General features: G+C 47.9%; 9 protein-coding genes across 9 annotated transcripts; 5 read left to right on the forward strand and 4 right to left on the reverse strand.

Annotated features, from left to right (window-relative positions):
• Positions 1-278: 278 nt before the first annotated feature.
• Positions 279-4,824, forward strand: BT62DRAFT_960124 (UDP-glucose 4-epimerase; the record flags this gene model as incomplete). The annotated part of the gene is made up of 14 exons (XM_043188533.1): positions 279-464; positions 512-605; positions 658-1,113; positions 1,171-1,451; positions 1,504-1,988; positions 2,035-2,422; positions 2,473-2,658; positions 3,074-3,107; positions 3,155-3,414; positions 3,473-3,722; positions 3,778-3,820; positions 3,872-4,015; positions 4,065-4,292; positions 4,350-4,824. The coding sequence occupies 14 exons, from the start codon at positions 279-281 to the stop codon at positions 4,492-4,494; spliced, it is 3,180 nt and encodes a 1,059-aa protein (XP_043045592.1). The 3' UTR covers positions 4,495-4,824.
• A 413-nt stretch (positions 4,825-5,237) lies between these two features.
• BT62DRAFT_960127 (uncharacterized protein) lies at positions 5,238-7,244 on the reverse strand. The gene is made up of 7 exons (XM_043188534.1): positions 7,134-7,244; positions 7,063-7,076; positions 6,836-7,005; positions 6,723-6,784; positions 6,004-6,670; positions 5,853-5,951; positions 5,238-5,796 (listed from the first exon to the last, which is right to left on the reverse strand). The coding sequence occupies exons 3-7, from the start codon at positions 6,995-6,997 to the stop codon at positions 5,254-5,256; spliced, it is 1,533 nt and encodes a 510-aa protein (XP_043045593.1). The 5' UTR covers positions 6,998-7,005; positions 7,063-7,076; positions 7,134-7,244; the 3' UTR covers positions 5,238-5,253.
• An 89-nt stretch (positions 7,245-7,333) lies between these two features.
• BT62DRAFT_915837 (rotamase-domain-containing protein) lies at positions 7,334-7,929 on the forward strand (the record flags this gene model as incomplete). The annotated part of the gene is made up of 3 exons (XM_043183968.1): positions 7,334-7,336; positions 7,391-7,564; positions 7,663-7,929. The coding sequence occupies 3 exons, from the start codon at positions 7,334-7,336 to the stop codon at positions 7,927-7,929; spliced, it is 444 nt and encodes a 147-aa protein (XP_043045594.1).
• Positions 7,930-10,841: 2,912 nt separating this feature from the next.
• On the forward strand, positions 10,842-11,860 carry BT62DRAFT_819868 (cysteine proteinase; the record flags this gene model as incomplete). Its single annotated transcript, XM_043182350.1, has 5 exons — positions 10,842-10,980; positions 11,119-11,189; positions 11,243-11,403; positions 11,454-11,651; positions 11,704-11,860. Coding segments are annotated over 5 exons (726 nt in total), but the record flags the coding sequence as incomplete, so codon positions are not given.
• Positions 11,861-13,964: 2,104 nt separating this feature from the next.
• BT62DRAFT_926314 (DNA glycosylase) lies at positions 13,965-16,294 on the forward strand. The gene is made up of 9 exons (XM_043185003.1): positions 13,965-14,299; positions 14,350-14,426; positions 14,473-14,494; positions 14,545-14,760; positions 14,819-14,942; positions 14,991-15,148; positions 15,203-15,401; positions 15,457-15,811; positions 15,861-16,294. The coding sequence occupies exons 1-9, from the start codon at positions 13,979-13,981 to the stop codon at positions 15,922-15,924; spliced, it is 1,536 nt and encodes a 511-aa protein (XP_043045596.1). The 5' UTR covers positions 13,965-13,978; the 3' UTR covers positions 15,925-16,294.
• On the reverse strand, positions 15,957-17,987 carry BT62DRAFT_999861 (uncharacterized protein; the record flags this gene model as incomplete). Its single annotated transcript, XM_043190849.1, has 4 exons — positions 15,957-16,799; positions 16,857-17,163; positions 17,220-17,695; positions 17,748-17,987. 4 exons carry the CDS (start codon positions 17,985-17,987, stop codon positions 15,957-15,959), a joined length of 1,866 nt encoding a protein of 621 aa, XP_043045597.1.
• A 641-nt stretch (positions 17,988-18,628) lies between these two features.
• BT62DRAFT_999862 (uncharacterized protein) lies at positions 18,629-19,018 on the reverse strand (the record flags this gene model as incomplete). The annotated part of the gene is made up of 2 exons (XM_043190850.1): positions 18,629-18,778; positions 18,896-19,018. The coding sequence occupies 2 exons, from the start codon at positions 19,016-19,018 to the stop codon at positions 18,629-18,631; spliced, it is 273 nt and encodes a 90-aa protein (XP_043045598.1).
• A 492-nt stretch (positions 19,019-19,510) lies between these two features.
• BT62DRAFT_281810 (uncharacterized protein) lies at positions 19,511-19,871 on the reverse strand. The gene has a single exon (XM_043180356.1). It carries the CDS (start codon positions 19,788-19,790, stop codon positions 19,590-19,592), a length of 201 nt encoding a protein of 66 aa, XP_043045599.1. The 5' UTR covers positions 19,791-19,871; the 3' UTR covers positions 19,511-19,589.
• A 3,244-nt stretch (positions 19,872-23,115) lies between these two features.
• BT62DRAFT_960131 (WD40 repeat-like protein) lies at positions 23,116-25,502 on the forward strand. Its single transcript, XM_043188535.1, has 4 exons — positions 23,116-23,507; positions 23,565-24,055; positions 24,110-24,664; positions 24,724-25,502. The coding sequence occupies exons 1-4, from the start codon at positions 23,162-23,164 to the stop codon at positions 25,015-25,017; spliced, it is 1,686 nt and encodes a 561-aa protein (XP_043045600.1). The 5' UTR covers positions 23,116-23,161; the 3' UTR covers positions 25,018-25,502.
• Positions 25,503-25,558: the final 56 nt, after the last annotated feature.

The raw sequence follows: 25,558 nt of genomic DNA on the forward strand, positions 1-25,558 counted from the left end.
TTTCATCGTCGCCTACTACTTTTTGCTTCTGCACAGGCTCGTTCCTCTCGAGGATAGCAAGGAGAGAATCCAAATTCCCCAATAAATCGTCCAGCTTCCTCTCCATGCCCTTGGCTACCCCATCTGCACTTTCCAGACGCTGGATGAGCTCTGCAACACTAGCCTCATCCGACTCATCGAGGTTATCCTGGGACAGCAGGGAAGTCAACAGAGAGATATCGTCGTCGAGAGACTGCGTCATGGAAAGCGGAACGAAACACGCTTCGGCATATGCCATCATGGTTTCTCTCCAACCCATTCTCACCGCCCTACTCAAGTCCCTCCCGCTTCCCCCCGTCGAGCCGCATGTCGTTAAAGAGAATATCCTCAAGGTTGTCAAGAGCGGGAAGCAGATGAAGATATCAGTGGAGAATCAGAGGGTGCAGTGGGAGTATTTGTTGAAGAATGAGATATTCAAGCTTGCTGTGCGTTCACCTGTTCTTTCCTGGGGGTATCTTTGACGACTTGGTAGGAAACTGAGGGCGAGGCTTTGAAAGAGGATCCTGTGGGATATTATGCCCAGCTGCAGACCTGGCTTGACTTAGTCTTGACGTTTAGTGAACTTGGTTCGTCAGTTTTACAGGAACAAATGAAGGTTCTCTTATTTGTCTTTTACAGAAATATGTGACCCGACATTCACATTCATCGTCCTCCAAGACCTCCTCGAGACGCAGACCATCACTTCGTGCTCGCATATATTCTCTTGGATCGAATCTCGCGCGCCTAGGCTCACGGAAGGCATGGTGCCCCAGAAGGGCAAATCGCTCTTTCTGCTGAGGATGCTGAACGACTTGCTGCGGCGCCTGTCGAAGATGGGGTCGACGACGATGTTTTGCGGTCGGATACTGACCTTCTTGAGTGGCGCGTTTCCGTTGAGTGAGCGGAGTGGCGTTAATCTGAGGGGAGAGTATGGACCGACGTGGGAGGGCGTGAAGGATATGACAAAGGGTGAGGAGTATGGTGAGAAGAAGAAGGCCGATAAGGAGACGAAGAATGAGAAACAGGATGAGGACGACAAAATGCAGGCTGAGGATGACAAGCCTGCGTTGACGACGCAGCCTGGCAATGCTGACAGTAAGTATATTATCATCCCGTCTCATTTGAAGTCTAAGATAAACCTTATATATTCAGACTTCTATCAAACATTCTGGTCTTTGCAGCAGCCCTTCTCTAAACCACCGCTATTCTCCGACCCCTCAACTTTTCCGGTATTCAAGGAATCTGTGGACAAGGTCCTGCCTGTCCTCAAGGAAGCCACTGCGAAGGAACGCGTAATGATGGGCAGCAGAGCCGGCTCCGGCGGTTCAGGCTCGCTCAAACGAAAACGGGAACCACTAGACACTGGAGAAGAACCAGTTACAGACTACTTTTTCGCTAAGTTCTTGACGAGTCCTGATCTCCTAGATCTCGAAGTGAGTGTCGATCTCAATGACCGTCATATGTCATTGACAATCGTGTTTCTAGTTGAAAGATACACACTTTCGACGTCAGTTTCTTTTTCAGCTTCTTATACTCCTCAGTCATCTCCTTACATTCGTCAAATCTGCAAAAGAACGGTGGGCGACGGTTCGCAATCGATCCTTGCACATGGATTTCACACTCGAAGCTGCCGACATTCAGTGGGTCCAGGAAACCTTCAACAAGACGATGGAAGAACTTCGGCAAACCACTCCCAATGGTCGTGCATTCGCAGACACAGTCGGCGTCATACTTGAGCGCGAGAAGAATTGGATCAAATGGAAAAACGAACTTTGTGTACCGTTTGACAAGGCGCCCTGGTCTACGGAAGTCGATGGAGTGAAACTCGGGTTTGAAGAGGCCACAAAGTCGTTACGGGAAAAAATGAGAGAACCTCCGGAAGATTGGAAGTGGAAATATGGTAGCGAATACTTGACGGACGTCTGGGAGATGGGATACAGAGACCTCGATGACTTGGCGTTCCCTTTTAAGTTGAGCGCCCAATTCGTCATCTTTTATATGCTTATACCTTTTTAGACCGGGAGAGGTTAAAGATTTTGTCAAACGACTGAAAATGGAAGATACTCAGATTGAGCAGCGGAAGAAACAAATCGCCAGGCAGGCAGAACGGGTTGCTGCACTTGCTACAAGTCAGCCAATACTGGCCCCAGTACCACTCAAAATGTCCGAGACAGCACTTGTCTCTGGTATCGAATCGACCCCGCGTCCAGCACCAGTTGCTACTCCCACGAACCCTTCGCTCCATCCGTCTCTCCCCGCAAAGCCCGTAGCTACTCCAGCACCGAAGCCTGCTCAAGATCCGCAAACAGCACCACCAGTTCCAGAGCCTTCGCCCACACCACTTCCTGCTATACATGCTAGATCCAGTCCACCAACTGATCCCAAGATCATTAAATACGAAGAAGTGCGATATTTCTCCGTGTTGCTTGTCTCGACCTTACTGACCTATGCTAGAACAAGCAAAGGATCGCATGGCTCGCGCTCCGGGCGGCCCGTGAACAGCACTTGAATTTATTTGGAAGGATTGGAACCGGGGACATCGAGCTTTTGGTTGAGGAAATTGAATCTGCTAAACAAAAAGAGATAGTTCAGCCGCTCAGAGATGCCCCACCGGAAGAGACCGGGTCGGCAAGTCCACTGGTCGCTGTACCGACTGCAGCAGAAGACTCGAAACCGGTCGAGAAGGCTGACGGAGAGGGGGATGTCAAAATGGACGAACGGTAGCACACCGGTGGAAGCAAAAGTATTGTAGTAGGGAGGTATCTAGGCATCGTCGAGGAACCTGGAATCGGAATTTTTTTGGAGTTCCCAATGCATACGATTTACGGATCATGGTGGGGGTACCCTAAATATACACACGGCCCAGCGGTAACGGTAACTCGCGTGATAAACTCTATGGCACGATCGATAAAAGGACTCGATTTTTTTTTCCTTCTACTCCGTTTGACTTGATTTTCGCTTTTCTTCTATACGACTTTCTTACGACCATGTCCACGCCTCTCAAAGTAGGCCGCTGCTGTCGTCGTCGTGTTGTCTGTAATAACTCGTCTTTCAGAACGTGCTCGTTACGGGAGGAGCAGGTTACATTGGTGAGTCCTCCTTTTTCCTTATTTTTATTCTGACCACCTCTTCTTAGGATCACATGTCGTCTATTGCCTCCAAAAAACTCGACGATACAAAGTTATTTCTATAGATAATGGCCACAATTCACTGCCCGAGGCACTCGTTCGAGTTGGCCAGCTATCCAGAGAAGAGTTACCTCCAGACGCCTCCGAACGGGATATCCAATCCACCGAAATCGATATGCACAACGTCGATTTGACCAAGGAGGAGCAGGTTCGAGGCGTGTTTGAGAAGTATGGCAAGGGTGGAATCTGGGGACTGATACATATAGCGGTGAGTCCAAGGTAGCGTCGTTCATCGTTCTGCACAGGTTCTCACTTGTTCCTTGCAGGCATACAAAGCTGTTGGAGAATCTACCGAAATACCTCTCACTTATTACCAAAACAATGTTGCCGCGACCATCTCACTTCTCCAAATCATGTCAGAATTCGAGTGCTACCGGCTGGTCTATTCGTCATCTGCCACGGTATACGGCACGCCCCCCATCGTTCCCATTCCGGAGAGCACCCGGTTACAAGCAGACAGTCCTTACGGAAAGACAAAAGTAATGGCCGAGACAATCATTGACGATCTATGTCATGGTGCGTCGCGTTTCTCCCTCGTCGGCCACTCCATCTGACCACTAATAAACCTTAGCTGAACCTGAGAAATGGCAGGCCATTTCTCTTCGTTACTTCAAGTAAGCATCCCCAGTATATCAGCCTTGGGTCTTCTCATTGACGCTCTTTAGCCCCGCTGGCGCACACCCTTCAGGCCGCATCGGCGAAGATCCCAAAGGCCGACCCGGAAACCTTCTACCACTTCTTGCCCATATGGCCGTAGGTCGCGTCAAGGAAGCTGTGCTAAAGGTCTTTGGAAATGATTATCCCACTCAGTGTGTACTGTCTCCTTCTACATCTGCATCCCGCTAATGCATACTAAAGCGATGGAACATGCGTTCGGGATTATCTACACGTCCTAGATCTCGCTTCAGGTCACCTTTTGGCCCTCGACGCACTCGACGGCAATAGCCAGGTTTTCCACGACCGACCAAACGCCCGTTTTAAAGCGTACAATCTTGGCAAAGGCAGAGGGATGAGTGTGCTGGAGATTGTCGAGGCCATGAGACTAGCCACCGGGTTCGATTACAGAACCGAGATCATAGGAAGACGGTGAGTTTCGGGATGTCCGTTCCGCTTTCATATATCTTAACTTTCATTCTAAACAAGACGCGGTGACGTTCCGGACCTCACTGCGGATCCCACTCTTGCTGAAAAGGAGCTGGGATTCAAGGCTTCCCAGGACCTCGGGACGATGTGTCGGGACCTGTGGAATTGGCAGAGCAAGAACCCGCAAGGGTACGGAGAACAGTAGGACTTTCTAATTTAAACTTTTCTGGACGCGTTAAATGTAATTATCGGCCTACCTCGTTTTATATCCTACGTGCTACGACCTTGTGGGGCCTTCCTTTCATCTTATGTATTGTTGGATAGATCTTACCACTGCGTCGTTTGGGGTCAGGGTGTTATTCTTTTGATTTCAATTTCACTTCCCAAACACCCTGTATAACATAGTAACTATCTCCCTTCAACGTTTACTCCCCGTTTGCATTTTAATTTCCCTCTTAGTTGCTATGATTATTTGCTGTAACCGCGATAGATTTAAATAACGATGCATAGGAAAAATTTGAAGTTTTGAGAATCCTGTTTCAGCCAAGCTATGTTATATTTCAATCTTTGGTCTCATGCAGACTCGGACTAACAATCACTGCAGTAGTACAGTACAGACTTCCGTACCATTACCAGACGCGATTTCCCATTACACGTGACCCTGCCTTGTACTTTTGGCAACTCATGACGTTTGAACTGCGTTGATCACTGGTAAAAATCCAGAATGAACCTTCGAAAAGAACTTGAATTTGGTTACAGACGGTTAGAGTACACCTGCCAAAAGTTATGAAATAAGCACCTGAAAGCAATTCCGAACGCTCCAAGGAGCTCCGAAACGTTCCGCTGTTATTTAATTTCAGTGTTAGATATATCCATGCCGACGAAAAGGTTCTTCTTTCCCACATCTTGCTGTTTGACTGGCATCTGTGACAAGATCAGCGTCATCAAAGCTAATGCAACATTCCTAAGGATATAGAAGAATATCGGGACCATTAAATACATCAAAAGGTATTGAAAAATAATGGTCATCATTATTCGAAATGAACTCTCGTCGCTCCTGCATCATTTCCTCCTGAAGACTTACCATCTCATCTTCATCCACGAGCCAATCCACATGGTCCATTATCCTCGTTACGACTTCCTCTGGGAAACGCACGTCAAGAAAACTATCCAATGCTTCACGGATCCATGCTTTTTGTTGTGGCGGAACATTTGAGGTGGACGGGATCGGCGGGATGTCAGGATCGACTAGAAGGAATGAGATCATACGTCTGTGTCCTGGTTTCCTTGGATCGGCTAGTTGAATTGGTGTATGTCGGTACTGGTAGATGTTTGGGAAGACTATGGCTGTTCCTTGGTAGATAGGCACGTTGCCAATGTATTGGTGGCATGGAGCGGCATCTCGCATGCCCCAGGTTCGAAAGGTGGCGCCATTATCGCCAGCGTTGAAGCCTCTAGGGTACGTAACAGCCATGCGAAACTCGATAGAACTGTTTACTACGTTCTCCTGGATTGGGAACGTGACTTGAGTACGGAACCCTTTGACAAATGGGTATCGCATACCTCGGAGGTGTAGAAGAATCCACAGGCGACGATTCGCTCATTTTTCATTCCCTCAACTCTCCACGCTTCAATATGGCCCTGATGACTTTGCCCAGCGTTCTGGGTGTTTACTAACTTCAGTCCACGCCAAGCGAACAAGTAAAAAACGCACAAGCCGCATTTCCGAAGCGCCAATGACTACTTGCAGTCTTCTGCCTCCGAGCCTTACGACGTGTTTCCTCTCTTCCAGACCACCCTGATAACCATCTTTTGGAATATCAGGTAGATTGATGGGTCTGTGAGACATCCAGTGCCACATGTCGAGCTCGTATAGAGCCCAGCCCTCTTCATCATCCGAGAACTCCGGTGGCTCCGGCTCGCTCCATTGTGTGTACCACGACCGACCGGGTATGCGCTGAGGTAAAGGGTTATTTCGGTGGAGGTCGCTGAGAGTATGTTCAAATAATGGAATGAAGGCTGATAGGGTTTTGCTGAGGAGTAGGTAGAGAGATTTGTGCCGGGGATGAAGATCGTTGATGTAAGACGATAGTTCCAGGTGGTTAGAAGTAGTCAGCTGGACGTCTGTGGGTAATAATGCGAATTTGCGAGACACAGAGTATGTGGCATCGACAGGGGCCGAGATGGGGGTAGGATTACCTTGAAGGTCGGTGGATATCGATCTACCGTAAACAAGAGGACACGTGTAAGGATTGATCAGTTTTATAGTCCTCTTGCTGGAATCCCATCCCAGAGAACAAAGCTCATGGTCGAGAGAAGAGACGATCAAGGGCTCTAGAAGAGATTCTGATTCCCATATACGCTCAAAACAAGACACTTGGCTACAAGATTTTTAGAATAGGATCAGAAGAGTCGAAACACTGGAGTGATTACCAATTGTTCGCTTGATCGCGAAGTAAGGCGTACCCTTCCAGCTCTTCAAGAACATATTCGGCCTTGTGGGCAAATGAAACAAGCTGAAACCATTGAAGAAAATTTACACGCGCCTGTCTCTCAGATAATTTTATGTTGGTGTCCTCTCCGCATGGCAGAGGGATTTGCCATTCGCGATCACATGCTGTCAAGATCCAGTTGCGTTTAAATGTCTTTTCGTAGTATAATAACCACCAGTCCTTTTGACGACGAATAATAGCAGAAATGCGACTCATGGCCAGGTCTACAAGCTAGTAAGATTATCCAATGAGTTCATTCAAGTACTTTTTACGAAACCCACAGTTCGAGGGTTATCTGGATCAGTAAAAAGATAAGAAGATTATGAAGTTTGAGCAACCAAAGATCTCTCACCACCGACGCCACCCAGATATTGGGTACAATCGTTGAAAGGATGGCGATAGCCACGAGAATCCGACATACTCTGCATCATTCGTACTGGGGGTCGTCACCAAAGAGCTCCGGGTGATTGCCGCCGGCAATTACCGGAGACGGTTTAATCGTTCACATCAACAGCATCAACCTTACTGTGAACGTACGACTAGAATACCGCTATGGTACGTGCCGTATCTTCGACTTTATCATGGTCAACTGACTACGATATTGGTTAGGCTTGGCAGGTCAGAATGTCCAGCTCGCGGGGCAAGCCCTACTTCTACGATGCGGACACGCAACAATCATCGTGGGATCCGCCTGCTGGCCTTACACAGGAGCAAATACAGCAGCTCCCAGGCGCAAATTATCTCACAGCCCAAGATGACAAAGTCAGGGCTAGCCATTTGTTGGTGAAGCACAGCGGTAGCAGGCGCCCGTCTAGTTGGAAGGAAGCAAGTCACATTTTAAAGTTGTCCAGTCCGAATATTTATCTAAATTTTGACGACAGGCCAACATAACGCGCTCGAAAGAGGAGGCGATCAAAATCCTGAAGACGTACCAGGATCTTATTGGCAACTCCCCTGACAAGCTTGGACAACTGGCGACTAAATATTCCGACTGCTCCTCTCATGAAAGGGGCGGCGACCTTGGCTTCTTTGGACGCGGTCAGATGCAGAAGCCGCTCGAGGATACTGCCTTTGGCCTCAAGGTTGGAGAGATCAGCGATATCATCAGCACGGACAGCGGTGTCCATTTGGTACTGAGAACCGCGTAGGGAGATGCTGGAAGACGGAAATAAAGGAAGAACTAAAGATTGTATAATATTCTATGCCTTCAAATAGGTGATTACGTAACGCTCTATCTACCTCCTCAGCCCTGAAAGTGACCACCATTATGCTGGACCCATTCTTCGATAAGCTGCCTTTGGACAGGACCATGGGAACCGAGACACGCCTGACCTTCCTTGTGGGAGCTGCGCTACTTTTTATCGTCCTCTATCGTTCTATTCCCCTGTCGTTTCTGATATCAAAGGCCACAAGACCACGGTTGCCAACGTTAATGGTGCCGGTAAAAGGTCGAGAAATGACTATAGACCCATCTCGCCTGCACAAGCCAAACTTTGGATACGATGTGACCGTTTCAAAACTGTTAATCCACCCGGTCAAGGTGAATATCCTCGTTCCACATTGTTCCCTCTTTATGGAGGCATAGCGTGCTCACGGCCGCGACCAGAGCTGCCGAGGACTGTCCGTTACAAACGCTCGGTATACCCCTGAGGGTCTAGAGGTCAGCGTCTCCTTCGGCCGTGCTGCGCTGTTTGGATAGAAAAAAAAAAGACGAATTGCTTTTCAAAGAACGATCGGCAATGGTCCATCGTGGACGCGGTAACTAAATGCGTCATAACAGCGCGTGAAGTGTCAAAAGTAGGTTTAGTGCCCTTGCGGCGGATATCGAGATCTTACAAATCTCCAGATGGTGCTAATTACACCAGAGATTGAAACGGACAGTAATTCGCCATACGGTGGAGTATTGCGTGTTTCCTTTCCGGAGGACTCGAGGTGCGACTCGTTTGATGTCCCGTTACATCCATCCGAAGAGTTGTTAAAGACTTGGCAAATGTATGAATCGAACCTTCTCTTGTCATATAATAATCATATAGTGTAACGTTTCAAATCTTCACAGGTTTGATGTTGCGATGTGGAGCTCTAGCATCGATAGCTACGTCTGCGAGGCCGTTCCATTGCCCTATGTGCCCTCGAAATCGCCCTCAGCCATCCTTTCAGCATACTTCGACAAGCCTGTTTATCTGGTGTTCAAGGGAAGGAGACCACGGAACTGCGCCCCGACTGCGGCATTCCCAGAACTCAAAGCCACAGCAGTGTATCAGGATGGGTATCCTCTTCTTGTGCTGTCTGAAGAAAGCATGAATGTATTGGAAGATGAGCTACGCGGTCAGGTGGGTAAACAAGGGATTGATGAACGCTGGAGAACAGATAGATTGATGATAGAGAGGTCGGTGTCTTTAATACAATTCGCTGAACCCTCACCTCTGCAACATGTGGGCACTGGCTTGTATTGAATGCGCTCAGATTGCTGCGTGGTGTTTCGTTGATGGTGGTGGCTCGTTCCGTCAGCTGATAAAGTATGCTTTTCAGGTTTAGACCCAATATCGTTTTCAAAGGTGCGGGTCCGTTTGCGGAGGACATGTGGGAAGAGATTGCTATCGGGTCCGGGCCAGTTTCAGAGGCTCCCGGGATTCTCGTTGTATCGAAATGTGCTCGATGCCTGGTAGGTGCCGCCGCGCCTGGAAATATCGCTACGTCACCTGGGTTGGGTGCCTTGTTTTTTCAGATCGCTGATTATTCAACTTAGTTGCCCAATGTTTCTCCAGACACGGGTGTCAGGGATAAAGCTGTTCCGTATAAGGTTCTCATGAAGGTCAGAACCGGTATTGATCCTGCGAACAAGATGAAGCCTTGTGTTGGATGCAACTGCGTTCCTTTGGGAGAGGGTATGATAAGGTTGGGAGATAAAGTGGTTATCAGACGAATGGTGGGGAGCGATGGGAACGATACTGATACTAATAGCTCCTAGATAAGTCTAATCATACTTTACAGTCGTGCCTCAAGGCGTAATCGATTTGCACAAGATGTATAGGGTCTCAAGATTATACGGTTGCGAGATTTCACTCAGCACCGCGTTCTGGAGGGCTGCGGGAGATGTATCTGGGATAAAATGAAATGCCAACAGCCCGATTCGGAAATGGGGGACCGGAATTATCAGGAAGAGAGGTATCCGACGACGTCGAACCGCTCTTTCTTTCGGGCTTACCGACAATTGAGCCGCACCTGACATTGAGGTGCGAGCGATGAGAACCTGACTGGACCATGTGCCACGCGGAAGGGGATCGGGACGAGGTGCATCGGGATCAGCGCATCACGTGCTGATACTCCTATTTTGGAATGCTGTGCCTGACTTGTCCAAAGTCGTAATTCCAAGTGCCTCTGGATCATTTCTAACATCAACGTCCAGACGACGACCGTTCTACGACGAGCAGCCTCGCGCTCGCGCCTCCCCCGTCGGGTACATACCATTGCCACTTATTATGGCAAGAGCAAGAGCAAAATGGATATTTGGTACTCAGCAAACCCCATCTCAAAGAGACAGCTCGAAGCCTATACCTATCCCGACAACATGCTCTGCCGATGGCAAGAAATTTGGCCTAGAGAATGTGCGTGGCAGGCCCTTTGCTTTCTAATTCGCTCTCATTTTAGCTCTCTCATGACTGCAGTTTGGCAATACTTGGTGAGTAGTCCCTAATATTCTGCAGGACACCACTTACGACATCATTGCAGCTATGCCAACTCGGTAGTACAGGCCCTGTACTTTTGCGCTCCCTTCAGGGATCTTCTCCTGCAGTCAGAGGAACATTCCGTTGCCCAAGGATCTCAGGACGCCCTCCCCGGACCCGCGGCTCTTCTACCCCTACGTCGAAGGCCCTCCGTGTCTGGCTGCACAGATGCCGCAATCGCGACCGGAATTCACTCGCACGAGCCTGCTGCCATTCCTTCTTCTCCCCCTACCCTTTTCTCCGCACTCCGTTCGCTTTATTTTTACATCTCCACCAACCCCTCCGACAGCGGCACGGTCGCTCCACGCGCTTTCATCGACAAGGTCAAGCAAGGAAACGATATATTTCGTTCTACTATGCATCAGGATGCACACGAATTTCTTAATTATCTCCTTAATAAGATCGTAGAGGAAATAGAAGAGGAGAAGAAATCGCCGAACGACGCTATGGGTGAGGACTGTGAGTCGTTTCGCTGTCATTCTCCCGTGTCATCCATGCATATGGTCATTTTTACTTCGTCAGTGTCCAACTCGGTCGCCACCTTATCATCAAAATCACCACCTACAATTATAACCGCCACTACGAGCTCTAATTCTGGTACATCACCGCAAGACGCAACTTTAGTTCATAAGCTTTTCGAAGGCGTTCTCACCAGCGAAACCCGTTGCCTCACTTGCGAAACGGTCTGTTTCTTCCGTCTGCGTGATTCTCCCGCCCTGTTTACCCGGTATACTAGGTTTCGGCTCGCGATGAGTCCTTTCTGGATCTCTCGATTGACATTGAACAGAACTCTAGTGTCACTGCGTGCTTGCGCCAATTTAGCGCCAGTGAAATGCTCTGTCAGAAGAACAAGTTTTTCTGCGACTCTTGTTGTGACTTGCAGGAGGCGGAGAAACGGTAATGTGTATCAGGCACACTCGGCCGGCATTACTCATGCGTTACTGTAGTATGAAGATTAAGAAACTACCCAATGTCTTGGCTTTACACTTGAAGCGGTTCAAGTATCAAGAGGACCTGCAAAAGTACATCAAGCTCGCCTATCGGGTAGCTTTTCCTATCGAACTTCGACTGTTCAATACTGTTGACGACACGGAGGACGCGGACCGACTGTACAATCTGTTCGGAATCGTTGTACACATTGGAACGTGAGTACCGCCGCTTTATTATAGTCCTCGTGTTGATGAGCTCTTTTCGCAGCGGCCCACATCATGGTCACTACATCTCCATCATCAAGACGAGCGGGTCATGGCTCGTTTTTGATGACGATAATGTCTATCCATTACCCGAAGGCGATATCTCCAAGTACTTTGGTGATTCTCCCGCTGGCTCTGCCTACGTACTCTATTATCAAGCTGCCGACATCGATCTGCCGGCTCTTGGACTACGTAACCCCTCGTCGGCGCCGCTTGAGATGTCCGAACAGGCGCTCTCCCCAACTGGCTCCATTGAGGCGTCACCTGCCCTACCAATAAGCCCCCCTCTACCCCCCGGGCTTGCAGAAGAAGGTGACTCTTCAGACATAAGTGATCCGCCTCTTCCAGTTACGCCGTCGCAATCCTCATCGCCCTCACTCCATCCAACCGATAAGAAGTCGTCTCGGCAAACGCTCGACGTCAGGGTTTCGGCATTGGACGAAACATCATCCCCACCCAACCTGTCCAATGCGTCTTCCCCTGCGATTATCTCCACAACCTCCAGTAACACCCGGAGTAAGGGGGTCTTTACCAGACGCAGACCCTCAACGTCAGCGGGGGCCTTGCACGGACCGGAATTCCGCAATTCTTCCGAGCGGTTCGCTACGCCTGCGTCGTTATTTTCTACAGCAAGCTCAGATGAGCCGAATCACAAGGCGCCAACGCCACCACCTTTACCAACAACCAGTCCAGAGCCTGGTGCGAACATTCATGAAAATGATCATCATGACCATCCGCATCCCGAACGTAAACCAAGTACTTGGTTTAAACGGAAGTCATTCAGATTGACAGATAAGTCGCGGCCATCCAGCCAAACTGGACTGCCCCAAATTCCTCAATCGCCGACGGTTCCCTCAAACCCAAAGGAAGAAGGTTCTTCTCATTGGTTTCAGACGTCAGCTCCTCCGCCGCCTCGAGAGAGGAGGCGGCGTCCGTCGGAACCTGGGATGTTTGATGCGTCCGCATTCCATACTCCTAGTTCAGCCTCACGTCCGAAGACATCGGGTGGTGGTCTCGGTGTCAACGCTAACCATCACCATAGGCATACCCACGATTACGAGAGTTCCCCGCCTGTATCTCCGACGTCGTCTCTAGGTTCAACCTCACATCTTCTACCGACTTTCCCTGCGACTCCATCACCCCATATCTCATCCTCCCCTTCGCCTTCGACCCCTACGCGGAAGTCTCTAGAAAAACTTTCTTCGCCGACAAAGTCCCCTGAGCACAAGAAGTCGTTGTCAAGTTTAATACATCATAAGGACAAAGCACGAGATCACTCATCGCTACGCGCTACGCCTCCTCCGCGACCTTCTACCGCTATAGGCAACGGTCATGCGACTTCACCGCGGCCGCTACCCCCTGTTCCTCCTCTGCCATCTTCGTTTACTGCTCCAGATTCCCCTGTACGCGGCATGTACGCAAGCAATGGACATGCCTCAGTCGATCATGTTGTAATGGCAAATGACAAAGGCAAGATGAAGTCGGAACATCCTGATACCGACAAGTATCCTAATGGATGGGGTACGCTCCCCGGTGCGAACCACAGCTCTGCCAGCACATCCAGTATCAGTAACGCTAGCTCGCATTGGAAGCGGACAAGTAAGAAGCTGAGTTTTGCTATGCCTCTCCTTCATTTCGGCAGGAAGAAGGACAAGGACAAGGACAAGGACAAGGACAAGGACAAGGACAGGGATAAGGCTGCTTCGAGCTCGTTCCCTCGTTTTTCGATGCCCTCAAGGCACTGACCGTGTGTACAATACAAAGGCATGATGGACGGTTCTTTATTTTTCTTTGTAGCATTTCATCCGTGGGCAGGTTGGTGCCGGTATATGACCATCTATTCATTTGATGTCGACCATGTATTGCTTGCTTTGTTTCATTACTCCCTGCGAGGATGACTGATACACTAATCCAGTATTCCTACTACATACCACAAATGCAGTTGTATAATATCAATACCATTATTCCTTCAGCTCTTTAGGGCTAATTCAAGACTATTTTTGCGATTGTTACTGATTGAAAGCTTTATCTTGTCTTCCAATTATTCGCGACGCTGGAACGGTTCGGTGTTGCAGAGGCTCTTCCTAATCCCTCGATAAATCTGAAAAGTGTTCGATTCGTCGGAATCCTTCTGTGAAAACACCATTTCTGATTCAAACGCGTCAATAATCTTCTCTCAACTCTCCATGCACTGGCTCGAACTATTCCCACGCCGTCATCTGGACCGGTCCGAGAATTGCACGCGGATGAAATAATATCGTTCAACGCTTTGCACTATCATGGGAAAACGTAGACGCGTCGAATCTGACGATGACTACACCGAATTTTCGCAAGACGAGATCGATGGTAATTACGGCTCGCGCGTGAAAAACCGCAAGGCAACGGTATCCAAAAAAATGCAGCCGGTCGCAGTGTCACCATCTATTGCTGATTATTCAGACGAGCACTCCAGATCTCAGCATGTCATCAGCAACGCGGACGAGGTCTGTGATGCCCTCTTGCGATGGTATTCTGGTGTTCATATGACACGTGGTATGCCATGGCGAAAGGAGTACAATCCGAATTTGGGGCGAGAGGAACGCGCGCAGAGGGCCTACGAAGTGCATTTTTTTAAACGTGTTTTCGTCATATTTTAACACTTAACATGTAGGTCTTGGTGTCAGAATTCATGCTGCAGCAAACCCAAGTTGTCACCGTAATCCCATACTACGAGGCTTGGGTGTCCAGGTGAGTCTCGTCTTACAGTGGCTCAAACTGTGACTCATTTCTACAGGTTCCCGACTATACACGTCCTTGTATGCCTCCCTTTCTTTCGAATTTCGATTTATTTATGCGATTTATGCAGGCTGCTGCTACCGTTGACGAAGTCAATGCTGTGTGGAAGGGTCTCGGATATTATAGACGTGCTAGTCGCCTCCTCGCGGGGTCTCAGAAGACTGTCGCGAAGTTTAGTGGGCTATTACCAGACAACGCGCGCGACCTGGAAGCAAACATTCCAGGTGTTGGACGATATACAGCAGGCGCTGTCTGTTCTATCGCCTATGGAGAGCGCGTTCCTGTTGTGAGTCCGAGGATATCAATGCGTACCGACTGGCCTTGAACTGAAAAGCCGCTTACAGTTGGATGGCAATGTGCACCGCCTGCTTTGTAGGCTTCTTGCCCTCCATGCTCCTCATAAAGCAGTGACCACCCTTAATATTCTATGGGCAGCGGCGACTACCCTGGTTCAGTGTGAAAACCATGGTAATGTCTTCAGTGTTTAGCTATGAAATATTTGTTAAGACTGCGTAGGCAATGGCCAAGAATCTGATGATTCTATGGTACGCAATCGTTACCCAGGAGACATCAATCAAGCTTTAATCGAATTGGGAAGCACGGTTTGCAAAGTTAATGCTCCCAGCTGTGGGCAGTGCCCGCTAAAATCGCATTGTACAGCATACCAGAGTGAGGTTAAAGCATATTGACACTATATTTCGTATACTCGATTCTGACACCTTGCACAGTTAGTTCCACTCCAGCAGGATATGGAGGATATCTGTACTTTGTGTGAGCCCCGCTCCAAGCGTGGCGTCACTGCTTATCCTATGAAGGCCGAGCGAAAAAAGCCTCGAGTGGAACTTGACCTTGTGAACGTCATTGAATGGCGTTCCAAGTCCGATCCTGAGAATAGGCAGTTCCTTCTCGTTCGTCGGCCGAATGAAGGTTCGCATTCTTTGAATAGAGCCGTAGTCTCATACCTAACCAATCACCATAATAGGGTTACTTGCTGGATTGTATGAGTTTCCCACAGAAGCCAACATTTCTAGAACATTGTCAGATACTCACCTTGCAGAAATACCTCGGACTCAGCTCTCTGCCTTGTTACAGTCGCCCATCCGGGTTCCTGAGTCCCCTGACGAGGGGCAATCTGATGGATCATGCTCAATTGTCAAGACACAGCCAGCAGGCGATGTCTTCCATGTCTTCTCCCATATCAGAAAAACATACAGGGTGCAATGGGTTATCATCGAAGGGGGAAATGAACCGCCGGAGACTGCAGTGCCACAGAAGCCATGTCACGGTCGTCTAAAGGCGACAATGTGGAAGTCTTTGAAAGAAATATCGACCTCAAAGTAAGTATGGTCTTATCACACATCTGAAGTCTCTCTCACTCCCAGTCAGCATCGGAAAGTGCTCAAGTAAGATATGGGACCAGGTACAGACGTTGTGGGAGACTGCATCGTGACCCATCATATCAATTTTGGTTGTATCTAACTATTAGTATATACATTGGGCTGATCTGCTGCTAAGACTATCTACCGACATGCCTGTGGCCACTTGATCTAGAAATTCAACTGTTCCATTGGCCGGAAGGGCTCTCCCCATGTCCAAAACCACAATTTTACCATCCCCTGAACTGATGCATGCACGCCCTGTGCCCTCATCCCAAGTAATTGCATCCATGCCGGCGGTTCTGATCCGCTGCAGAATCTCGTTCGGTAAGGTAATGGTCTGGTAAACGGGAATTGGCCTCCAGGTTTCCATTGCATATCTGCGCAACAATGGCTCCCTCACTTCCCGAAAGCCCGAAATGTAGGCTGAGTGGGGCCTTTTCTTGTTCAGATAACGTCGCAGCTCCACTATACCCTGTGTTTGAGTAGCGTCATCATAAACAGTCTTGTAAACTAGAGCCCGATGTATGCCAGGCAGGACATCGTACTGCTCCTTGTCATTACGAGACTGCTGAGTGAATGAGTTTCCTTCTACGGTGTAGTAGACGTCGTCAGCTCGGTCGCTCATCGGCATCATCGTATAATGTACCAAGCCCGGTGGATTGCTGGTCTGCACAAAGATGGAGATGGGGGGAGGATCATAGTTCAAACTTTGTAAATAGTTCGTATGGCCGGCGATGTAATCCATGGACTGGTAGTTATCCGATATCTGGAAAGAAGGAATGAAACCGCGAATGTCCAGGAGCCGTGTCTCGTCGGGCTCTTGATTGTGTTTACCGAATTTGGGCATGCGATAAATCTGGGCGTAATGTTCGTTCTCGAGAGAGGTTTGTATCAACAAAAACTGGTTCTGTCTAGGTATGACGCGGAGCGCTCGAATGCGAAGGTGCTAGATTTAGATATAGATTAGTACTGAAGGCATCAGACAATGTGAGAAAACACTGACTCGCGAACTGTTAGGAGTCTTACAAACTGCTATGTGCGGCCGCGGTTCGCCTTCCGCTAACAGATTGGTAAAAGCGACTGTGTGCGGTCCGTGGACAAATGCAACGAGAGGTACCTCGTTGATCGCAAAGAACCCTACGTCAAAAATAGGTTCATCGCACGCGTACCAGTCGGTCCATGTTAATGTCAGTGGTAGTTGGTTCGTAGTATCTTTCAACTGCTCCAGTTTGATATACGACCATCGCCAAATATACTGGACAGATAAGTTTCCAGGTGTTCGAAAGTAATCGATTTCAGACAAATCGATGCTGATATCCAATATTATTAACCAAGGTCTTCCTCAAGCCATTACCAAGGCCCCTACCTGTTATTTGTATGCCCCAGACTGTAGGCTCGGTAAACATATCCAATGAATATGCATGGTTCTCCTTTCCAGGGCATGAATCTAGTTTGGAACTGGAATGCTCGATGGTGCAGGTTGGTGGAAGAGACGAGGCGGAAGACCATCTGGTCCGGGCGATCCCCGCAAAGTTCAAACACTGCAATAACATGTGTCACACCCTTCGCTGCGATGACAAGATATTTTCCTCCTGGGAGCAGCTTCATATCATAGACCAGTCCATCGAGGAAAATCGTGTTTGCATGGAATACTCTCGTAAATTCGGATCTCCAGTTATCATCGGCTGACGATATCTGAGCGAGCAAGCGCTCCGGCTCAAAGTCCCGAGGACCGAAACTGAACTGTTTGTCGTGAAAGTATGGAATGGGCCTTTGGAGGCAGTTCAAAAAGCGCTTCCAGATGGTGGATTCGTGTGTAAGGACAAAGAAAGCTTTGTCAAGCTACAACACAGTGAGTACACGGGTCGTGATGTGAATGATGGAATAAAAGCACCCTGCGTAAACGTATGATGTCTGCCACGGACAAGTATACAAAAATGTGGTCCACCAGAAGGTCGAAAGGGAGTCGACCTATAAAACATTGAGGGTTCCTTCGGAAACCGATGTTCAAACATTGCGATGAAGTCGACCAAACTCCGGGCACTTTTTCGGCCTTGGAAGGCTTTGAAGTGCTTGGGGTCGGAGCGAACTCGAGTGGGCGTAGCCTCAGAGATGGTCGTCTTCGGGGTCGCATAAGAGAAAAAGTGGAAGGAAATAGATGTTCAATAAGAGGGGAATACTGTAGGAATGTGTCGCCATCCTACTTGAGGGCCCGACGCCTAGCAACCTTGTCCAGTTCAACAAGGAATATTCGAGCTCAACGTTTACCTTTTTTGGGTTTTCCTTTGCTTGTTCGAAACCCCGATCAACATTCGATCGCACCTGGTACTTTTGGATTTGTACTCAGGCTGTTCCTTGTACTTGGTTGCGATTTGCACTCTTCTTACGGGCGTGGCGGAAGCTCCCAAGCAACCACGTAATTCCAGATATCAAGACACTCAGAGAAAAAATTCGGATGTTGAGGCCTTGAGCATGCCAAGGCACCACTGGAAAGCGAAACGGACTACAATCCGATATATAAGCCTATGCCACAGGTCCATTACCTGATCAAATCAAAGTCCTTTGAAAAAGAAAGAAGGTAATCGAATCTCATTATGCGGTAGACTGTCCGTGCAGTTCCACTCTTAACTTGATTCTGGGAAAGACCAGTGGGAACAAATGGTTGTGATGGTTTGAAGAGACCCAAATTAGCAAAAAGACGGGCAATAGTCGAATCACATAACCTACGGATACAGACGGGTCAACGACACGCATCCCAGAGACTCCTTTCACAAGTCAGTCTGGATCCACAACGCCGTAATCTGCGAATTTTGTCCCAACGGGACGAGCAGATGTGTCGGCGTTGTTTCTGACATTCTGCTCCAACGCATCGTCCATCATCTTAGCTAGTATACTATATGGCTCTAGAACATAATCATCCCACACCTACTAAAGTGAAACCGTTAAATTTACTCGAAATAACCTGGATCAATGAGGGGAAGTCCCAAAGGATCGGAAGAATTGAATTTGGCCAAACCACAGTTTATGTTCAGATATACGAACGAGATCGAGCGTATCTTGAGCATGCGAAGCTCGTGATACGACACACGTCGTTATGTTCATGAAGTATCCGGATTCTGGGGTAGTAGCAGCTGGCAAACCCATGCATTCTACGCCGCCTGACATAAGCCTTTGGTCTCAAAAGCAAGCCTGCTTGGATGCAGTTCAACATGAGGGGGTCTTCGATCCAGCTGCAGGATTAGCAGACCACTCAAAATTTGGCAAATCATCTGGAAGAACAGACCAAATGATATGGCTCTGCAGCATGACTACCAACGGTCCCATCTTCGTCTCATTCCAATAAGCGACCAATTTACTTTGGTATGTCAGGTTCCGGAGAATGTCGTCCCAGGTATTCGTGTCGTTGACAAACCGTGTATTCCAAAATTTGGGTTGATCTGATAATTTCGTCCTGTCGTCAGGAAGATCGATGACTCACAGCCTAGACGCCGGCTTCAGAAAGTTTCGCAGCGTCACCGATCCTAGAATTGAGCAGTATATGTGGCGTTCCTGTTAAGTACACCGGCTGAAAGGGTGATTTCCTTCACCGCTATAACAAGAGGTGTGTTGATCCTACATGGGGCTTTCATTAGCTGTGTGCTTGCGCGGGAGAAGAATACATACATATCTTTGGAGGATGCAAAAAATTTCATGACATCGAAGAGAAGCTCGGACTTCTTGCTCCTGAGAACTCTAGTCACTTGCGCAGATTTGTCCTATTGATAAGTTCCGGACCCAGATACAATACAGCAGAATTACTTCTCCTGCCGTTATCGATCGTGGCTTGTATGTATCCTGTGATGTAAGAAACAGTGTTGCAATGAAAATGCAGCCGTAATGGCGCGCCTAGGCTATGGGGTGCTCCGGAGTTAACGTCAGGGCAGAAGCGGAAATTCATCAGGGCGTTCGGATGTTGTCTTCAAGATCCGTTTGTCGGTAGGATGAGACTAAGATTAACGGTGTTTACGCCATCCGAACTATGTATAGTTGGGTATCGTGACTACCTGCAGGTGGAGTCCATCATCTGAAAACAGAACGTTGGCAAATGAGGATACAAACATCAATATGAACAGGTAGCCGACTTTGAAGACATACCGCTTGGGGTTCTCCTAAGACCACCTGAATCCCCGCAAATTTTGCGTAGCGATCGTAATTCTGCGGGCCGATGGGGGTTAGATGTATAAAATTTGGTATAACACAATAATAGGTGTGCTCTCTTCAAGTACATGGCCTCTCGGAAAACCAGTGTTATTGTCCACGCTAACGACGGTTGGGTGATTCGAATTGTAGGAGTCATTTCCTAATAATCCCACTAGCCACGGAATTTCAATCGATGATACACCGTGGCCACTGGGAAGTAAGTGTTGGGATAGCAATCCCGAGCGAGTACGAGAACGTACTCGAAGATACGATGCCAGTCAGCGGCAGCTGACTTGGATCGTGATCCGGACTTATTTAGTATCTCGTAGAAAGATCTCGAAGTAATACAAAATGTATTTAAGTAGGACGTCTCTCTCTCGAGAGGCTAATTCTAATCCTCTGTACATTACTCTGCTCTCTACTTACAACAGTAAGAAATGCAGACTGTCTGTTCACTGTTTCTTGATACTCACGATGAACCAGTCTCGAGAACAAAGACCGGAAAATCTTCTTCACTCAAACGGTTAGAGACGGTTAGCTACAACCGCGCCTGTCGCTCCGCCTTGCAGTGCATACAGTGTCCAAACGAGTGCTCGGCGGAATACCTTAGCGCTAACGACCAGAAAAGTCAAACACAGACCAGAGAGTTCAGCAGCATCTTGGTATATTACACCGTAGCAAAAAAAATGCACTCAGGAGAAGCCTGTACGACTGAGCTGAGGCGCACTTTTATCAACGTTCAAGAAGGATCTCGCAAACCGACTGATTCTTTTACATTAAAAAATATCACCTGAACAACGACGGAGTCAGAACATAACTCGGGCTTGGGAATCGAAACACTTACATCTATCACGGAAATAACACTCCGAGTATACTGCGGGTGTTGCAATGACCCTCTTTGTGATCTGAACGCGCAACCAACAAAACGAAATGAAATTTTTGTCACTTTGGAAGACGGAGGGTTACGTACCTCATTCTACAGCGCAAAATGAAACCTCTCAAGGTTGATATATTACGGTTAGAACTGGGCTCCACACACGTGGTTGACAATAGAAGTTCGAAGTCAGATCGTTCCACTGAAGGAAGAAGACGATCAAATCAGGTAGATGGCAGAGTCCCCGAGCCCTTGTTAAAGCGATACTATTTCCAACATAGTTCTTCGCGACCGTATACTGAAATCACTGTTACCTCTCCAGAAAGCTCAAAGAAAACTATGCTATCAATGTATGGAGTTCTGAAGAATATTGTACAAACCTTTGAGCAGTCAAGGGTTCCGTTGTGACAACAACATCCATCTAAGGATGCTCTTGTAGTAAAGAACCCTTATGAAGAATGCATCAAGAATGGGGAAAAGATTGGCCCACTTAAGTGTGCTGCAGAATCAATTGCCCTGAGATATTTCCTATAGTAGATCATCAGCAGAAAGTCAAATGCATCATTGACTCCACAAGTTATTTCAGAGTAAGATTAGTATAGATTTGCATAGCTGTGTGTTGAGCCCACAGCTATGGTGTGATATGGAGGTAAGAGTTTTGGAAGGTGTGACTGAGCTACTAGAAAAACTGACCTTTCTAATGCAGAAGAAGCACAACAATGTTTCCCTCTCTCTCTAATCAAAGCATAGCTTGACATTATAGATCATGAACAAATAAAGCAGAAGATTGATTGATATAAGAAGTGACTTGTGATAAATACCCAGAATCAGTCATGCAAAAGCTTTAAGCATCATTCTAATTTGTTGGTTTCTTTTTCTGTCTCCAGAAGTCACAATTAATGGATAGATCATAAAATTGTTAAGCTAGGACTCACAGCAAGAGGATGTATTTGATTTGACCTGTCTATTCTGACATGATTGCTAATAGATCTGCATACACAGAAAGCTGAACAATATTTTGAAACATTCAGACCAAAATCACTGACTCACTGAGTGTCTCCACTTCCATGGTCTACTCTGCTTCACCTATCTTTGATAACCTGAGTTTAGGCATCCCTTTCTCCTTGATATAGTTCAACAAGTGCCAAGGAACCTCCATGGTCTTGGAAACCTCACCTTGTCTCCCTCCACCATCCTCAGATATGAACCAAACAGTGATAACTGACATAGCTCCTTTGTAGGATTTGCAGAAGGCAGTATCACATTTCCAGGTTCTCTTCAGTGCATCTTCTCTGGAAGTTTTTTGATTTTCCTGTATGTGACAATTTGCTCAGAACTTTCATCCTTTGGTTCATCAGCCATGAGTTGCTGCAACTAAAAACTGAGATCTGCAGGTTGAAGAGTACAATGAATATGGATGAAGTGTGTTCTTGCATTCTCCAGTGCTGTTACAAGGTCAAGGTGGAGAATTGCAGTGAATATAAGGAATTCCATCAGGGAAGATACTGCAAGGGAGCATTCAGTCTCTTTGAGGGTTGTACAGTATCCAGGTCCACAGTCAGCTTTATGCTTGTGCCAATGAGACCTCTGACATTCAGGCAAGGAATAATGAGCCTGGTTAGGGTTCCACAACTTAATATACCATCATGTCTAGAAATATATTGAGACTTTACAATGCAAACACAGTAACATTATCCAGGCTCTTCTAATGTTTCTTCTTCATGGGGACTGAGTCATCCTTGATCTGGGAATCTTCAAATGAGCAGAAGGTATGAGTATTACCATCTTTACCGACCACTGGCTTGACTGTAATTTTGATATAGCCTTCCTCTGGCTTGTTATCATGTAAGACCATTGTGTTTCAATGTGTTCATAGTCATACTGAGATGGTGGTAGCTGGAAAAGCGACAGACCATTTTGACCAGTCAGCATCGACTGCAGGAAGTCATCCCCAGCTTCTTCTACTATTTATGTATATTTTGCCCTGCATATCGGCTAATGATGTCGGCCGCATAGTCTGTTGATAGCGTCTTATGTCACGACCTGTCATTTTCGTCGGGACCGGAGGGAGATTGGGAGCGCAGTCAGGGGACCTTCCGATGCCGAGGCGCGCCGATTCGGCATATCAAAGCGGAGCTCAATACAACAAAGAGACACATTCAACTCCGACAGTATGCCGCAAGCACGTGCCATTGTTTGTCTGGCTGTTGCGCGTCGGATTCGAAAGGCGCTCTCTGTTCGCACTTACTCCCATTATGTCCGGGCTCAAAAACTCGCCGTTCGGCAAGCGTTTACGAGCGCAACAACCCGACGGTGACGACGAGGCTCCTCGACGAAACCGTCCTCGGTTTAACCCGATTTTTGGCACATCCGATTTGTCTTCGACCCCTTCTTTGGATTCGAGGCCGACGACGAGCGAAAGCAGTGGCCCACCGGAGTCGCCCGTAGACTTTCCAAGGCATTCGAGGGATTATGGTGATAGATTTGTGCCAACGCGAGACGGTGGTGATATGCGGACGTCGTACCATTTGATGGACCATGGCCCGGTCACTCCTTCAAAGAAAAACAGGATAATACCTTCGGAATTGGATGCATTGAAAGGTGCGTTGGCGCCCTTCTCAATCTTTTTCGAGTATTTATCCCCTTTCTACCTTTCAGAACAAGCCAACCATCTTTTTACCGACATTCTCCATAACGAAGTATCACCGCCGTCACCCCAACGTCCTGTTTCTCCAACGCGTCAGCCAATAGCTTCTACGTCAACCCTTCCTGCAACGCCGTCTCGGAAGCGTTTATTCACATACCATTCTCCATCCGTTTCTAACCCATCCACCCCTACCCGTCATCTGGACTCACCAAATGATGAAGCCTATTCTATGAGCCCAGTGCGTGCTGAGAGTCGCCATCTTTTAGAAAGTCCGCGCAGAAAGCTCCGGAGTGTTTGCAAAACGCCTTACCGTGTTCTGGATGCTCCAGAACTGGCCGAGGACTTCTATCTCAACCTCGTCGACTGGTCGAGCACCAATGTCCTAGGTGTTGGCTTGGGCTCCTGTGTTTATCTATGGACCGCCCACAATGCCGTCGTATCGAAACTTTGTGACCTTACCAACACGACCGACGTCATTAGCTCAGTGTCTTGGGTACAAAAAGTAAGGTTATTAAGCCATGACAGTGAGCTTCCGTGTCTCATTGTCTTTTGACAGGGATCTACACTAGCCATCGGTACACTATCTGGCCGCCTGCATATCTACGATGCCGTAGCACTCAAGCTCTTACGCACGTACCAGGAGGCGCACACTCAACGGATAGGTGCCCTTGCTTGGAATGCTCATGTCCTCTCATCCGGTTCTCGGGATCGTTCGGTTCACCACCGAGATGTTCGTGATCCCACCTTGAATCCATTCAAGCGATGTACAGGTCACCGACAGGAAGTTTGCGGCTTGAAATGGAGTGCGAACGCTGGTCCCATGGAAGCCAGCCTTGCTAGTGGTGGTAATGACAACAAGGTGTGCATCTGGGATTTGAGAGGGTCCAGGCGAACTGCTGCTTCGAGAAATCCGACTAGCGCGGATGACTGGACGGTTGGAGATGCACCGCTATGGAAATTCCATGAACACACTGCTGCGGTCAAGGCTCTGGCATGGGATCCTCATATTCCTGGGGTTCTTGCTACAGGTGGCGGGACCCAGGACAAGCATATTCGATTCTGGAATACAATCAATGGTTCCATGTTGAATGAGCTTGACACCGGTAGTCAGGTAAACTTTTTTCTTGTTTTTCTTGTATTAATAATTTAACAATAATGCATTCTGTTCAGGTCTGCAACCTCATCTGGTCGTTGACGTCGCATGAACTTGTATCGACCCACGGCTTTTCATCGACTACCGCCCAGAATCAGATTTGCATATGGAAATACCCAGCCCTCAGCATGGTTGCGTCGTTGACAGGACATACCAATCGTGTCTTGTACCTGGCCATGAGTCCGGACGGTGAAACGATTGTCACAGGCGCTGGCGATGAGACGCTGAGGTTCTGGAATGCTTTCCCCAAGAAAGAATCCAGCAGGCCGGACGTCGACAGTGTCCTTGACTACGGCAAGCTCATTCGATGACCACGATTCGGTTTCAGCTTTCTTTATACTTGTCGCATTTCATTATATCCGCTTCTGCAAACATTGCTTCCATCTACGTATTGCACTGCATATTTCACTCTCGAACGCTCGCATCCATCATCGCATACTACTCCCAATCTGCACAACTACATATATGCCCGGTCCTAACAGAAACCCCGATGTATTACCGATCCCATAGTCCACTAAATAGGTCCTTTTAAACAGTATTCCTCTTCGGTATGCTCCTTTTTTCTCTTATGTTGTGTTTTTCTATCTGGCCTGTAGTTTTGCGTATTATAGTCATGTCTGGCTTTGATCTTTTCTTCATACAATAAGTTATGTTGATCCTGTACTAAATTTTTGTCCCTTCAAATATGGTGAGCCCGCTTCAATCAGTTAGATCCACACTTATCGGGTCCAATATTTCCGACATAGCATACTTACCTACGTTTACCATAAAATAACATCGACAAATTGAAACGCAGACATTGTTTGATAACTTCACGAAAGGATGAATTCGTATTGTACTTGTCCGTGTAAT

Source organism: Guyanagaster necrorhizus (assembly GCF_019112545.1).
Source record: "Guyanagaster necrorhizus MCA 3950 unplaced genomic scaffold BT62scaffold_2, whole genome shotgun sequence".
NCBI lineage: Eukaryota > Fungi > Basidiomycota > Agaricomycetes > Agaricales > Physalacriaceae > Guyanagaster > Guyanagaster necrorhizus.

Bases quoted from the DNA above. Each gene is read 5' to 3' on its own strand.
- BT62DRAFT_960127 (XM_043188534.1), bottom strand. From the start codon at position 6,997: ATGAGTCGCATTTCTGCTATTATTCGTCGTCAAAAGGACTGGTGGTTA. The intron at 6,785-6,835 runs GCGCGTGTAAAT...TTTGCCCACAAG, and splicing joins TAAAATTATCTGAGAGACAG to GCCGAATATGTTCTTGAAGA. The intron at 5,797-5,852 runs GTATGCGATACC...TTCCCAATCCAG, and splicing joins GATTCTTCTACACCTCCGAG to GAGAACGTAGTAAACAGTTC.
- BT62DRAFT_926314 (XM_043185003.1), top strand. From the start codon at position 13,979: ATGGGAAAACGTAGACGCGTCGAATCTGACGATGACTACACCGAATTT. The intron at 14,300-14,349 runs GTGCATTTTTTT...CTTAACATGTAG, and splicing joins GCGCGCAGAGGGCCTACGAA to GTCTTGGTGTCAGAATTCAT. The intron at 14,427-14,472 runs GTGAGTCTCGTC...TCATTTCTACAG, and splicing joins TACGAGGCTTGGGTGTCCAG to GTTCCCGACTATACACGTCC.
- BT62DRAFT_281810 (XM_043180356.1), bottom strand. From the start codon at position 19,790: ATGAATTTCCGCTTCTGCCCTGACGTTAACTCCGGAGCACCCCATAGC.
- BT62DRAFT_960131 (XM_043188535.1), top strand. From the start codon at position 23,162: ATGTCCGGGCTCAAAAACTCGCCGTTCGGCAAGCGTTTACGAGCGCAA. The intron at 24,056-24,109 runs GTAAGGTTATTA...GTCTTTTGACAG, and splicing joins CAGTGTCTTGGGTACAAAAA to GGATCTACACTAGCCATCGG. The intron at 24,665-24,723 runs GTAAACTTTTTT...CATTCTGTTCAG, and splicing joins AGCTTGACACCGGTAGTCAG to GTCTGCAACCTCATCTGGTC.